The following is a 13,955-nucleotide window of genomic DNA, read 5'->3' on the forward strand; positions in this document are numbered from 1 at the left end:
GGTACTGTTGAAAGTTCTTGCTGGAGGTTGTTACATTAACTGAAAAAGGTTGTGAAGACTTTAGAGAAATGAAGTACCTATGTAAAAGAGATAAAGTTAGATATTTAGGAGTGAAGATGATGGCTCCAGGTCATTTCTGGGATCAGTTGCTTGTCATCACATGTTCCAGGTAGCCTTAGGATTATTCATGTAAAGCAGCCCTGAAAAAAAAAAAAAAAGAAAAGAAAAAAATATATGAGTTGCAGAAGGAATTTAGTTTGTATTAGTACTGCTGATAAGAGGGTGAATGTCACTAATTAGTATTTGAGTGGTTGCTGTATGTCTGAATCAGGCTGTAGTTGCTGACCAGCTTCATTATCCTCATGTGTTCTCCTACATTTGTCACGTTGTATCTCACTGTTAATTTCCTGCTATCCAAGTAGGGGAAAAGAATGGTGTGAGTCCTTAGTAGGAGAGGCTTTAATTGTTCTGGACACCCAGAGGAAATCTATATTGACAGTAAGAAAGGGAAGAGAGGATTTGGATTTTGAAGATAGGCTACTCAAGCTAAAGCTACAAATACCTGGACAGGAGCACTGGCACACATTATTCTCTGCTGTTCACTATCCAGCGAGCATATTGGGCTCCTCTAAGGCTCAGCTCTCCTCTGTCACTGCTTAGTGCCTGGAAGAGTCCTGCCAGAGCCTCTGGGCTGATACCCACAGCTTCCATGCCTCAAGCTGGTTTTTCCATTTGTAGTGAGGACTGATGGATGCTGGGTTGGATGTACTTGGTAGCTCAAAGCTATCAGCTGCTAAAAGCTGTGCTTTCTGCTCTGGACAGACCCTTAGACTTAGAGGAGTTGGTGCAGACACTGAACAGGAAGCCAGGATGCTGACACTAGCACAGAGAAGAATGGCTGGAAGGAGTTAAGAATGGTGAAAATTGAATGGATGATCAGTGTAATATCATATTGGTCACTGCTTAGTTTAAGCAGGGGCTGAACAGTAATCTTCTCCATGTCTGTTATTTCCTTCCAGTCTGACATCATCAACCTGCCTTAAAATAACATTTAAAATACGTTTTATTTTGGTTTCCAGTAAAGGATATAAAAGAAGCAAATCTGCCCTTCAGCAACAAGCTTATTGCATGTAATATTCTAACTTTACATCATCTCAGCCTAATCTCTTTAGACTTTGATTGCATTTTCCAGATGTAAGCACTTGCTTTTAGCGAGCTTTCTAGATTGGTATTTCAAATTATCTGCCTGTGTCAACTGTTTTTACTTTAAATTTGCTTTCAGAATCCTTCCAGGTGTACTTCAAAGTAATTGGTGTGCTTGCTATCATCTTAGATTCATGTTTATTAGGGAAATTATGATTTCTTTTCCATGTAGTTTCCCATACCCTAGGAAAGCAATATTAAAATATGACAGGATGGCATATCAGCTGGCTGTAATGCAAGTTTATTCCTTGTAGTCCAGTTAATTGTGAATTTCTTGGATTAGGAATAAAATGTCCTGTAAAGATGGTGTGTGCTATCCTATTTGTCCAAGCTGCTTCCTGCAGTCTCAAAACAATGGGCATGAATAGATTCTAGCATCTTTATTATTACATTTTTAAATACTGTTATTTTTAATGTAATGGTATGTTCAAAATGCAAAAACCATTTATTAATGATCCACAGTGCCCTGCACTTGTGACTGGCATTGGTGTGATAAACATAGTGTTACAGCAAGCTAATAGGCTTCAAAGGAGAGACAGTACTTGTCTTTTAAATTTAAGTGTTGTAGCTATCTCTGTTCTGGCCTATCACCTCAGAATATTTTCATTGCAATTGCTTTCATAATTATCTGTTAAACTTCACAGCTGGTCCTCCACATTTTTAATCTGCCCTTTTAATGCTCCTCTGGGGAAGAGCAGTTCATGCTGATCTCAGACTTCACTCATGAAAGGTTTTGAGACAGATCCCTCTGAAAAAATCAGCAGTCACCCTTCCTCAAAAAAAAAAAAAAAAAAAACAGTACAAGTTCTGTGGCTTTACGCACTTCTTCTTCATTTGTGATAGCCTTCAAGAATTCCAGAAGAAGGAGAAGTTCATTATGCTAAACATGAGAATTGGTAACAAAAACACTGTTTCTGGAAAGTACCCAGTTCTTACTGTGCCTGTAGTTTCTACTTTGAAGCTTTACTTATGAGAAGTGGTGTATTGAACTCATTCATTTTTATTGTGGCACCTGAGGATGGTCATGTGGCTAGAGGAACACTTTGGTGTTTGAAAGTCCTGACTTCAGTTTTATGCAGATTTCTTTGTGACTCAGGCACCTTTATCCAGCCTGTCTTGCACGGATATTGAGACCGAAGACTGGGGTTGCTTAGACCCTGCAGTAAAGGAGACTAAATAGGTGACCAATGTGTTTTAGATTTGAGTGGAATGAGCAAAAATTTCTTTGGCCCAGCAATAAATGTTTTACCATCTAAATTTAAATTTGCACTATAAACACAAATGTTGTGTTTCTGGGATTGCAAGGGTATCCTCAAGGGTATTGGTTTCTTATGAAGAAACAAGTGGAGCTTCAAAATGTGAATTTGTGTAGTATTAGCTTTCACTTATTTATTTTTAGTAGAATTTACATAAGAAGCAAGGTCAGTGTTAGTATAGTCTTCCGTTAGGTGGTAGTTTTCGAATGTCTTTACTATACAGTAGCAAAGCAGATTGCAGAGATGAGGGTAAGGAAAAGGATAGCTTAATTGTAACCTGGGGCAATTCAGAAGCAGTTTATAGTAAGGGCTTTTGTAGGGTGTGCATACCAAAGAGGGTGGTGCAAAAGAAAATACACCTACACTTCACAGGTTTGAACTGAGCTTACTTCTGTGTGTTTTGTTAGTCAGCAGTGTCAAGAGCTTTCTCTTCTAATACCTTTTGATTGTTTTGAAGAACACAAATGTAACATGAAGTAGTGTAATCAGACTAAAATCGTCTGAAAATATTAGCTGGACTAGTGTGATGAATGCCAAGGGAAAGAATTCTGTGGTTGGAATATGAAGTGTGTAAAACCATAAATCAGAACATATCACTTGATACAGCGTGTGAGACCCACTTATAAATGTGCACTGGAAATAAAAATCAAATTGTATTGTTAATAATTCTTTTTTTTTTCTGAAATTGCCTTGTTACCCCTCCCTAATCCAATATATCACTGAAATGGTTTACCTCTTCAGAAGGATATCAACTTACATATCCTGGAAATGGAGGCCCAGCAAGGGAGAAGCAGCCTAGTAGATCTAGAAGCACTGCCCCACATGCTGACTTTAAACACTTAAACCTCCCAGTTGGCCACCAGCTCTGCAGCAGCAATGTTGCTTCAGTTTTTTTGGCCTTGTCCCAGCACTCGGACTCACTGGAAGCAGCTCTGCTGCTGCTGGGGCTGAGACACGTGCAACTGGAACACAGTGTGCTCACACCAGTGGTATGCATCCCAGTTGGTGCTGGCCTTGGGAAGGAGACTGTGTTCCCGCCTCGTTTGCCACCTTTCTTCACCCACAGTGGATTGTTTTCTTTGCATATCTTACAGTGTGTTGTCCATTCTGTTTGAAACTCTTCCAGGATTCATGGTTTCTTTTGGGAGATGTTGCTGCTGCCAATGTTTGATTTCTAGATGTCCTACTGAAACATCCCTTTCCCTTGGTTCAGCCTGTTATTGCTCATCAGAATGCTCTTCTTTAGTAATGCAAATAATATTTCTTTTCTATCCTTCCCCCATGTAAATCCTTTGGATTCTACATTGCTTTCTTGTAGCTTCTGCCTGGCTGAGATTTAGGTAGCTGTTCTTACCCTTTTGAGATCTTTCTTTTCCTTTGTAGTACTCCTAGTTGTTGTATCCACTCCCTCCCTCTCATTTGTGCCTTACAGTTTTTCTCATAATAGTATGACAACTTCTGTACAGAACTATATTAATGCAGCATTCCTTTGTAATGTACTTCATTACATTTTTCTGTGCTGTTTTATCTGTCTTTTATGATTCCTATGATCTATGTGAACTTGCTCTATAGATTTCTGGTATTATTTTAAATACCTAGAAAGATCTAGTAGTCTCAGTAAAGATCTATTGATTTGAGTTGTTATTTATGTGTACTCATTTTTCTAGTTCTTCAGGAGGCTTTCATACACAGTTTATACAGTTCAGTAGTTCCTTCAGTATTTGTTTCCTTCAGTATTTTTCCCATTTTGTTATTACAAGTGTGGTGGCCAATACAAGTTGCAGCTGAATTGCTGATGTTTTAACTTCAATTAACGTCCCAATAAACAAAATCAAGACTAGCTTAGTATTTGGAAAGGAGAATAATACAAGGTAAGAAATGGATCTTGTAGCTTAAAAACAAACACCCCACACTCCCATTTTTTAATTTTTCTTTTATAATTTATTTTTAAAGTCTGTGTTGATCCTGTGTTCCAGCCTGCAGTAACAGTGTGTCGTATTTCACTGAGTGACGGGAAGTTTATATTGATCCTTCATGCACATTAGCAAGTAAGGAGTCCAGTAATTACACATTGGCAAAATTCCTGTTGGGATGACTTGGTTTGCTCCCCTTGAGGTCCTTCTGAAATATCAAATGGAAACAGGAGCTTTCATTTCCTGACACTCCGAAGTGCAGTTATTGTAGACTTTGAGGTGGAAGATATTAAAACTGGCTGGTGGAAGTGAAAATCTAATTGCTGCTCTGCTCTTCTGGTGATAAGCCGTAAGCGAAAACAGCGCGAGATTGGAGTTAGTGGCCAAACCAGGTGCCTCTGTGTAGTTGATTCTTCTGAACAATCATGAAATGCTATTATTTTCAAACATCAGTGATACAAACCTCTGTCTCTGGTTTGGTTATTATTGACTGATAATATGTAGCATGTGCTGTAGGGAAACTTGTTGGGTTTTATTCAAATTCATTCCCCTGTTGACACTTTGAATGCTGTGGTAGGTGAGCTATGAAATACTTGGATCTTAGCAAGAACTCCCGTATTAGATTTAAATGAGTTCCTTGTTCATATAAGGAATTACTCTAGATCCTCCTCAGTCTTTAAGCTGTTAGACTACCTACTCCTCCAGTTAATAACTAATTTCCAAATATCTTTTTTATCTTTCATTGTTTCACCTTATCTGTTGCTGCTAGGCCCCAGGACTCACCTTTCTTTCGCTTTCATGTTAATTCTCTTGGTGTGTTCATCTTTGGTCTCATATCCACAGAGATCCTTTCAAAAAAAGGAAAACTCTTTTTCTTTAAAAGAGAGCCTACCTAATGGTAGATGGCTATGCTCTCAAATGTGCCTGAATTGCATTACTTTGCAATTTCTTTAAACTTAGTAAACTCTCTAATAATGAACTGTAGTTTGCACCAGAAGTGTGTGAGATGATTCCAGAAACAAAAACCATGAAATAGAATTCCTTACATCCGAAAGCAGCTAGAAGGATGAATCAAGTTCTACATGATGCCATCTGGCAGGCTTTGTTTTTTTTAATTATTTTTAATTTCTTCCTGCAGTGATGGAAAAAGATAAAGCTACTTGATCCAGGAATTGACTGTGAAGAGCACCATGATATCTAGACAATTAAATGGGTGTTTTCAGCCTCAAAACCTTGTTTGTTTGCTTGTGTTTTACTTAAAGGCCTACTTTGACTCTGTTACAACTTAGGAAAGTGGCCACTATTTTCCAAAAAAAATACCCTTTCTCCTGTTTCACAGTGGGATGCAAAAATCTTACTGTAATGAAAAATCTTACTGCTGAAAAATCTTACTGTGATGAATATTGTGTCCTGATATTAAATGAGCTCTTTATGTATAGTCAACTTTTTAAACTGCAAGTGTTTTCTTCTTTCCTCTCTGAGGGTAGCATCTATTTCTATTGGTTTTGAGTCTTGTAGAAACCATTAGAGAGTGAAAAGTCATTTGTTTGACGAAGAGAGCAAGAACATTTTAAAATTTGAGAAGATCCTTGTGGTTAGTAGATCTTGCAGTCATTCTGTGTACAAACATAGGAGAAAGCATCTCTTAACACTGGGTAAATTACACTGATCACCTTGTCAAAAGTTGAACATGATAATTTTTGCTTCTTTTTTATGATAGCACTTTTCCTCCCTCACCAAAAACAGCATGTTTGTTCTAACTCCCAGTGTTTCCCTTATCTTTTTGCATCCTGTTCGTTATCCCTTTATGACCATGTTCTTTTACAACTTACTTCCAACTTTGCTTTTTTTTCTCTTTTAACTCTGCATCCAAACTTATTATAGCAATTACTTTCTAGTGTGGAATTAACTACATATTTGGAAAAATGGAAATTTTATGAAAGGTACTTCAAGTTTGTGTCCTTCCCAACTGTGTGTACAATGTCTGTACAACAGTAAGCTGTATATTGTGCCTGCATTTGCCTGTAGAAACTATTTCTCCTTTTAAGTTATTTTTCTTTGTATTTGTGGTCAGTCTTTGTACAGATCTTTGTGTGTTAATGATAATATACATATATTTTAGGGCATGAAGGTGACTGTGAATATACATGCATTATAAAAAGACTTGTCAGGTTTCGCTGCTGGATTTGTAGAACGGGAAGCAGATGTGGTTTAACACTCATACTGTTCTTCCTACAGACAGAAGCTTGTTGAAGAGATGTTTTGCATAAATTTGATTTTGTTCCGCTACCTTATGGCATTCTCTCAATGAATAAAACATTACTTTGAAACAATGGTTTGCATTAAAACAGTCTTGAAAGACTTATATGAAAATTTGTGCAGTCAGTCACATTCTCATGATTAGACGTTAATTTAGCCCTGTACCTAGTACCGTGTATGATCTTTGTGGATGTGGTCTGGTTTAGTACTCAGATACGCTACCTCATCATGTAACCTCATTGTGGAGCTTCCTGAGCTGCATCCTGACAGCAAGTTCATCGTGCTGCTCATTTCTGTTGGGAAGCAGTTGTAAATATTTCCTCTTTAATGGGAAGCTTTCCTCTTTATTCTAGCCTGCATTTATTTAGGGTTAGTTTATATTGATGCAGTCTTTGTCAGTATTATCCTTCAGCTCAAACAGCTCCCTTTTGTCTTTGGCATTGACCCATGATGTCTTTACAGAGCACAGTTTTATTCCATCCAGCCGTTGTTTTGTTCAGTGAGCTGAGCAATTTTTGTCCCTTCAGCCTTCTGAAATTGTAGGCTCCCATTCATCACTCCCATCTGAGTAGAGCTTCTCTGCACCTGATAAGCTTTCTCTTTTACCAGTAACTAGAGAACAGTGTATTCTACTGTTGACTTGCATGAAGACATAACTATTTTCCCTGACTCTATTGGAAATAAATTTAGGGTGCATACAGTGCATACAGTGATGGTTTATGGTCTGTTACCATGCAGTTTAAATTCATTTTTCTGCATTTTTTTCTATTCTTCAAATAGATTAATTCTGCATATGGAATAAGGATTCGTATTCACACTGAAAGGTGTATTCTTGGCCGTCATATTTAATCCTGTTCTTGTAATTTCACTCTGTAAGTTCATTCATTTCTCCCTCAGATAATGTGCTTTGCCCTTCTGTTGACAGACATGTTGAAGACAAAATGTTGAGAAGCAGTCTTTGGATCAAATTAGAACAAACGAGATCACTCCCTGGACCAGTATTCAAGGAATCCAGTACTGAAATATAAGAATGCTGTACAGAGTTAAGCCCAGGTCCATCCATGTGCATTCATCAAATTTCTGATGTACTCTATTTCTTGTAGGCATAACCAATAATTTCTTCTTTAATTATTTTGCATATCTTCTGCCTCATATCTTAGTTGCAATTTCCCCAGTCTCTGGTTTTCCCATGGAGTTCTGCTGCACTATGTTTCCCCCATTTTAAAAAAAGGAAACGTAGTGAAAAAAGATCAGATTTTTTTTTTTTTTGACAGTTTGAACTGTTTTACCCTTTTCAACTTCCATATCTATTTCCTTCAAAGCTTGTTTCACTTCCTTGTTTGTTAATTAACTTTAGAGTTATGTGTCTGCATTGTGTCACGTTTTTCTTCCTTCTTGGTATTCTTTGCTAATCTCTGTGCGTATCCCACTGCCATTTTTTGATGGAATTAGTAAATATCCCTTTTAATGAATTTATAAGCTATTCTCTGTGAGGATAATCCTGAAAAGACTAGCTAGACTTTTATGAAATATGCATTCCTGAGGACCCTGGGTTTGCAAGAGGCCTTGCAGTTTTCATTCTTGAAAAAAGTAATTTTGCTAGCAGCATGCCAGAGGGCTTTATTGTTCCCCTGACCCCATTTCCCCTTTTAAAAAAATGTACACAACTTTCAGTAAGTATGTTTGCAGATAGGCTTGCCTAATCCATGCTGCAAATGTTCTGAGTAATATGAGCCAAAAAGTGCAGAGAAGGAGTGGCAGGAATGTACAGCTAGATTAGGTCTATGGTATTTCCTCTCTCAGCAAGATGGTCCCAGATTAAATGCTCGTAAATTTTCAATAATTTAATGTAATTATAGCTTTACAGGAAGTGTTGAAACCTTCCCTTCCCTTTCCTACAGAAGAATCTGTTTTCTGCATTCTTACACCCATCTGAAGTTTGTTATCCTACTGCAACTCTCTTCTACAGTCATGTGCCTTCCCAATTGCGGATAAACATCATGGTATTTCTTTTGTTTGGCATTTTCATATTTGAATTTTTGCCAGGTTTTTGACAGTTTCATAACTAAGTGACCTTGAACAGTGATATTTATATAACGTCTACTGACTTCTCTTGAAAATGGGCATAATTGAGGACTGTTCTAGAAAGCAGAAGTTTTGCTATCCAGACTATGTAACCTTTATTCTACTTTTCAAGGCTCAATGACATGTTTGCATGATTTACAGGAAGACATGGCAATGGTCAGTATGTCACAAAACAGCATTTTAGTGAATGTCTTGCAAACCTGGTCTCTGCTAAAAGTGAATCACTACCCATTGCAACACTGTGGGTATGTGGTAAAAGGGTAATGATTCCACAAAGAATTTAAACATAAAAAAGGCCTTTTATATTGGTATAAACTTGTATATCCTTGCAGAAGGTTTTTTGATTTCAGCTGGGCTTCCTTTACATGGAGGAACTCACTACAGAGCTGACTAGAAGAGCGAGATCTCTGACACATCTGATTTGACTGTTATAACTTGGTGAAATTCATGGTTGGGCAGGATATGATGTTAAATCAATAAGGAAGTGATTTAAAGAAGTTCTGGTATAAATCAGATGCGATTTTTATCTGGTTGAGAAGACTGTCTCAGGGTGAGATTTGTATCTACTTTGTGAGAATATAGAAGAGCTACCTTGTTCCAGGTAACGAGGTACCCTTCTGCTCCATTTGTTCTGAAGTAACCTTTTTTCCATTTGCGTCTGAATTTTCTTGAAAACTGTGAAGTATGGATTTTTGTTTTTAGAGGTGCTGCAATATCTTAGGGTTATATGAACATAGCTTGGTAGGTTTTGCTTTTCTTTAGGATGCATCTTCGCAAGTAGGACTCCTGAAAAATAGCTGCTTGAATTAGGGGTGTGACTCAGACAGGACCTGCTCACTCTTGTTCTTTGTTCTACGATGTGAAATGCTTCTGGGATTTTCTGCTGAATAAAAAATACAGAAATAGGGGTTTTTCTGGTATCTTCATAGCCTCATAAATTGTATATTTCATTGGGATATTTGCAAATTGGATTTCAGTTTTATATATATTTAACTGATGGTATGTGAAAATGTGTCGTTTATCTTATATAAGCCTTTTTTAACGGATTAGTTAATTTTCCCAAATCGTATGGCATTTAATTCCCATAACATAACCTCTATTCTCAAAATTATGATTTGTGGTTAAGCTAAAAAGCTGAATCTGCATCCCTTCTGTTGAGAGATGCACCATTTCCTTTTGTTTCATTTAAACTTTGCAGGATTTCATTGCACTTTTGCTTAGGTCAGCACAGTTTGGAAAAGAAAAACCAAATCCAAATCAGTATACAAGAGCTGGGCTATTGGCTTTTAGTGCTTTCTCTCGTGTCTGCAAGACGTGTAATTTCTTTGCATGGGGTAGAATGTAGGATGAGTCCTGGAAAGGTTTGGATTGGAAGGGACCTTCAAGACCATCTAGTTCTAAGCCCCTTGCCATGGACAGGGACCCCTTCCACTAGACCAGGGATGAAGAGCAGTGGTGTCCTGGCAAGTAGCTTTCTGATGAAAACTGTTGGACCTGTCTCTAATGAGTGAATGTAATTTTGTTGGATTTAGTTAAAGCGCATAGTACCCAATTCTAAATCTCTCCTTTGTGTTTCTGTCCTCCAGGGAACACAGTGAGTAACCTGATTTTCATTCTACCTCCAATCTATGGTGCGATTCAGACCTATAAAGATGGCCTTGAAAAACGGTATTTAGCTGCCTATTTGTGTCTTACAGGTATGTGTAAAACTTAATTTGCTCTTTCATTATAAAGAGAGCTCAGATATGCAATGAAAACTATATCTAGATATTAATAAACCAAGTCGTTAAATCTGAGTACAGTGTGTGTGAAAAGTAGACCTCAGTTTGCTATACTTCTTAATGTTTGCAGAAAATTTGTATTTGTTGCAGGGACATGAAATTAGCATTCAACTAAATAACTATCAGATTTTAAAGTGATCCTTTTCTGGCTTTGGGTCCTGCTCAGTGCATCTTAGTTTGCTCTGTACTTTTCTAATGATTTACAGAAGGTCTCTTGTGTGTTCTACTTATAAACTGTTTCACACTACATTAATGTTTTTGTGGCATTTGTATGGAAGAGTAATATAGGAAGTGGCCAAGATGTAGAGGGAACTGGAAAGGCATTCTTTCATGGCTTTGAATTTGTTTTCAGTTCCTCTTTGGCATATATCATGCAACAGCCTAACTGCCATCATATCTGGGAAGTTTTGCAAGAATGGAAGAACAACATGATATTCATGTTTGTATCAACTCAAGGGAAGTCTGTCCATTCTAAAATAACAAAATTCAGAAAAGAACCAACTTCCTTTGAAATGTTAGTGTGACTAGAAGTCTTGTGTGACTAGAAGTCTTGCTCCTTATGAGAAAAGATGTTTGAAGATTGTTTAGATTTGGCAGTTGGGTGTCAAAACTAGATTTCATTGAATTTCTGTGTTTCATGGGATTTCTGTGTTTGCTATAGCTCTTATCTATGGAGATGTTTCCCAGTCTTTGGAGTGGTAAGGGATTGGTAAATGTTACTTTTAAGATTGGCATATTATGTATTTAGGCAGACATTGTTGAAAAACACATATCCATATGCTAAATATATCCTTGATGCCAGTTAAACTGTAACATATACAAGGTGCAACTTCACAAGTTTTCAGTTATATCAGCTTTGCTCATCTATGTGAAAGACAGGCAGCAGCAATGCACTGCTTTGCACGTTGTCTGAACACTTTCTAATTAGCCACTTGTAGGCTTTCTGTGGTTTCAAGTAATTATTAATTTTTGTCTCAGTATGAAACAGAGAGAATTCTTAAAGGTCAGGGTTTACTTTTAAAAAGACGTGGTAGGAAATGGTGTGTAAATGTTTGCTGAAGTTGACTTTGGGTGTTCTTGAATCAAAGTGTCCTATACTGCCACTCTTTTTAAACTATGAAAAGAAACCCCTTAAATTAAAACTCAGTTTGAGACTGTTTTCACCATGATTTATGGCTACCTCTGTCAGTGACACATTATGATAGACAAAGCGTGCCACTATCTGACCAGAATGTCAGGCTGTCACACACAATGGGCATTTCTCATGTCCCATTTAATGATTGAAATATTTTTTTTTTAAAAAAGTTATCTGTCTTTGATCACAGTAAATACCTTAGACTTCAGTTTTTCTTCTTTGTGGTGTTGCTGAAGGGGTGTTCAGCCTGCATTTAAACAGCAGTGCTGGAAGGCAGTCCTGAGTTCCATCCAGGCCCTGCTCATCTGTGACTGAGTTGGCTTTGATTCCTGTCTGAAGTGATAAATGCTTGCATGGCTTGAATTTTATCTCATATGTTGGAACCTAACATTAAAGGTTTCTTCCAAAAGCATTTCCCTTCTGCTTTGTGTCTGCTTCAGTATTCATAACCCTGTTTTACAGCAACTGAAAGATGTAAAGGAATGTAGAAGACTTTATAGCTTCTCAGTGAAAAACAGGAACAGGATGATTTGGAATCAAAAACCTCTTAACATTTGCTCTACTACAGAATAAAAGCAGTGAATGAGAACATAAGAAGAATTTTAAATATGGTTGAAATGTGCCAGGAACATTGGCATTCTTTCTGTGCATGTGACTGAACAAGAAGCATATTGAAGTGGAGATAGAGTAAGTGTACAGAAAATTCTTTTTTAAGAAAGTACCAGACAGAATTCTTTCCATTGCATGAATTTTATTTAGTAATAGGTTTCACGCTATTTATTTAATTTGTAACAAACAAGTGTAGACTTCATCTGTGAAAAGATAGTGAGTGTAACACGAAGTTGTGATTTCTCTTGAGGCAGCGTGCTTCATTAAAGACCACGTAGCAGAGCCTCTAACTGAGGGTTGTTTTGTCAAAGTAGAAATTAACAATTCTGCTGTGAAGATGGAGGTGGAAGGGAGGGCACTTTAGTTAGGTTTTAACAATTTTGAATAGTTACTGAGATTTTACAAGATACTAAAAGACAGCTGTCAAAGCCAATGTTAAAATTAAATCTGTTAGCATTTGAGAACATAAGAGGTGTTGTTTCTAGACATTATTTTGATCCAAGTCAGCTGTTTCTTTTGCATGCTTCCAGACATTTAACTGATTGTCAGTTCCTTTGTGTTCTACCATGCCATGTTCAGTGCTTGAGTTTTATACCCACAATTTCTTTGGTTGACAATTACTTCCTTTTTGAAGCAAATGCATTTTGAATTATGGAAGCACTGTTTGTTTCACATACATGCAAAGATCTTGGCAGGACAAGAAGGGGTATTTCTAAATAATTGTTCAAATAAATTTCTTGCTCATACTGATGCCAAGAATGAGTTACACTTTTCAACAAGGCCTTTGAGATACAGCACGCTGTTCTCAGCCCTTTTTTCTGCTGCCTTTCAACATAAAGTGCATGTTCTCAATTAACTCAGTGGGAATTGGATATTATTTTTAAGCTGTAGAGAACCATTTAATCAATGTGTAAATTATGAAGAATAATCTTAAGCCATTATTTCAGTATGTTGCATCACCTGAAGTAGGTGGAACATCAGACTGTTAGTACCTCAAGGAATAAGCAGTTGGTTTTGAGTAGTTCCTTATGATGCTGGGGTATTGTATCAGGTTCTACCAGATGCCAGTTCCTCATGCATCCTGGGGAACTGTGATTCTGAAAGGGCTCATATTCTAGAAGGGTCTTGATTTTTAAAAAATTGTGTGTGTGTGTATATATATATATATATATATATACACACATATGTAAAGTGTAACTTCGGAACCTAAGGAAATAAGAAAGCACTCAATGGAGTAATGTTTGGTAGATACTTCACTTGATATTTGGAAGGATTGTTCCGATTTGTATTTCTTTGGCCTGTTTAATAGGGCTGAGTCATTCAAGCAGTGCCAAAGTGGAGGGAAAAAAAAGTACAAAATCTTTTCTAAATTAGGCATAGCCATAGGAACTCTTAAGCAACTTACTAAACTTAATTTCCAGTGAAACCATGTGTCAGTGAAAACAGTTCAGTCAAAGTTAATTCCCTTACTCTTACCTAACACCTGTAGAGGAGCTCCCAGGGCTGTGTCAATGTTGGTAAATCAGCTGTGGTTGGGAACATTCCTGAGTGCTGAAGCCAAGCAGCATGGAACAGCTCATGTCTGTTCATCTTAGCCTCCAAAACAAGGTGACCGCATACAAATTCCCTGCTGAGCGCGGGCCCCAGGCTCTTCCGGCTGCTAGGCTGTGCCTGGAAGCTGCTTGGGGAAAGTGCTCATTGGAACAGGCCAGAT

At 37.4% G+C, this 13,955-nt stretch overlaps 1 protein-coding gene across 1 annotated transcript in view; it reads left to right on the top strand.

The window, feature by feature from the left end:
• The window catches only part of ACER3 (alkaline ceramidase 3), a 56,905-nt gene that overhangs the window by 9,456 nt on the left and 33,494 nt on the right, over positions 1-13,955 (top strand). The window contains exon 2 of the mRNA XM_048294325.1: positions 10,303-10,413. Within this exon, the coding sequence (XP_048150282.1) occupies positions 10,303-10,413 (111 nt within the window). The remainder of the gene's footprint in view (positions 1-10,302; positions 10,414-13,955) is intronic.

Source organism: Corvus hawaiiensis, chromosome 2 (assembly GCF_020740725.1).
Source record: "Corvus hawaiiensis isolate bCorHaw1 chromosome 2, bCorHaw1.pri.cur, whole genome shotgun sequence".
NCBI lineage: Eukaryota > Metazoa > Chordata > Aves > Passeriformes > Corvidae > Corvus > Corvus hawaiiensis.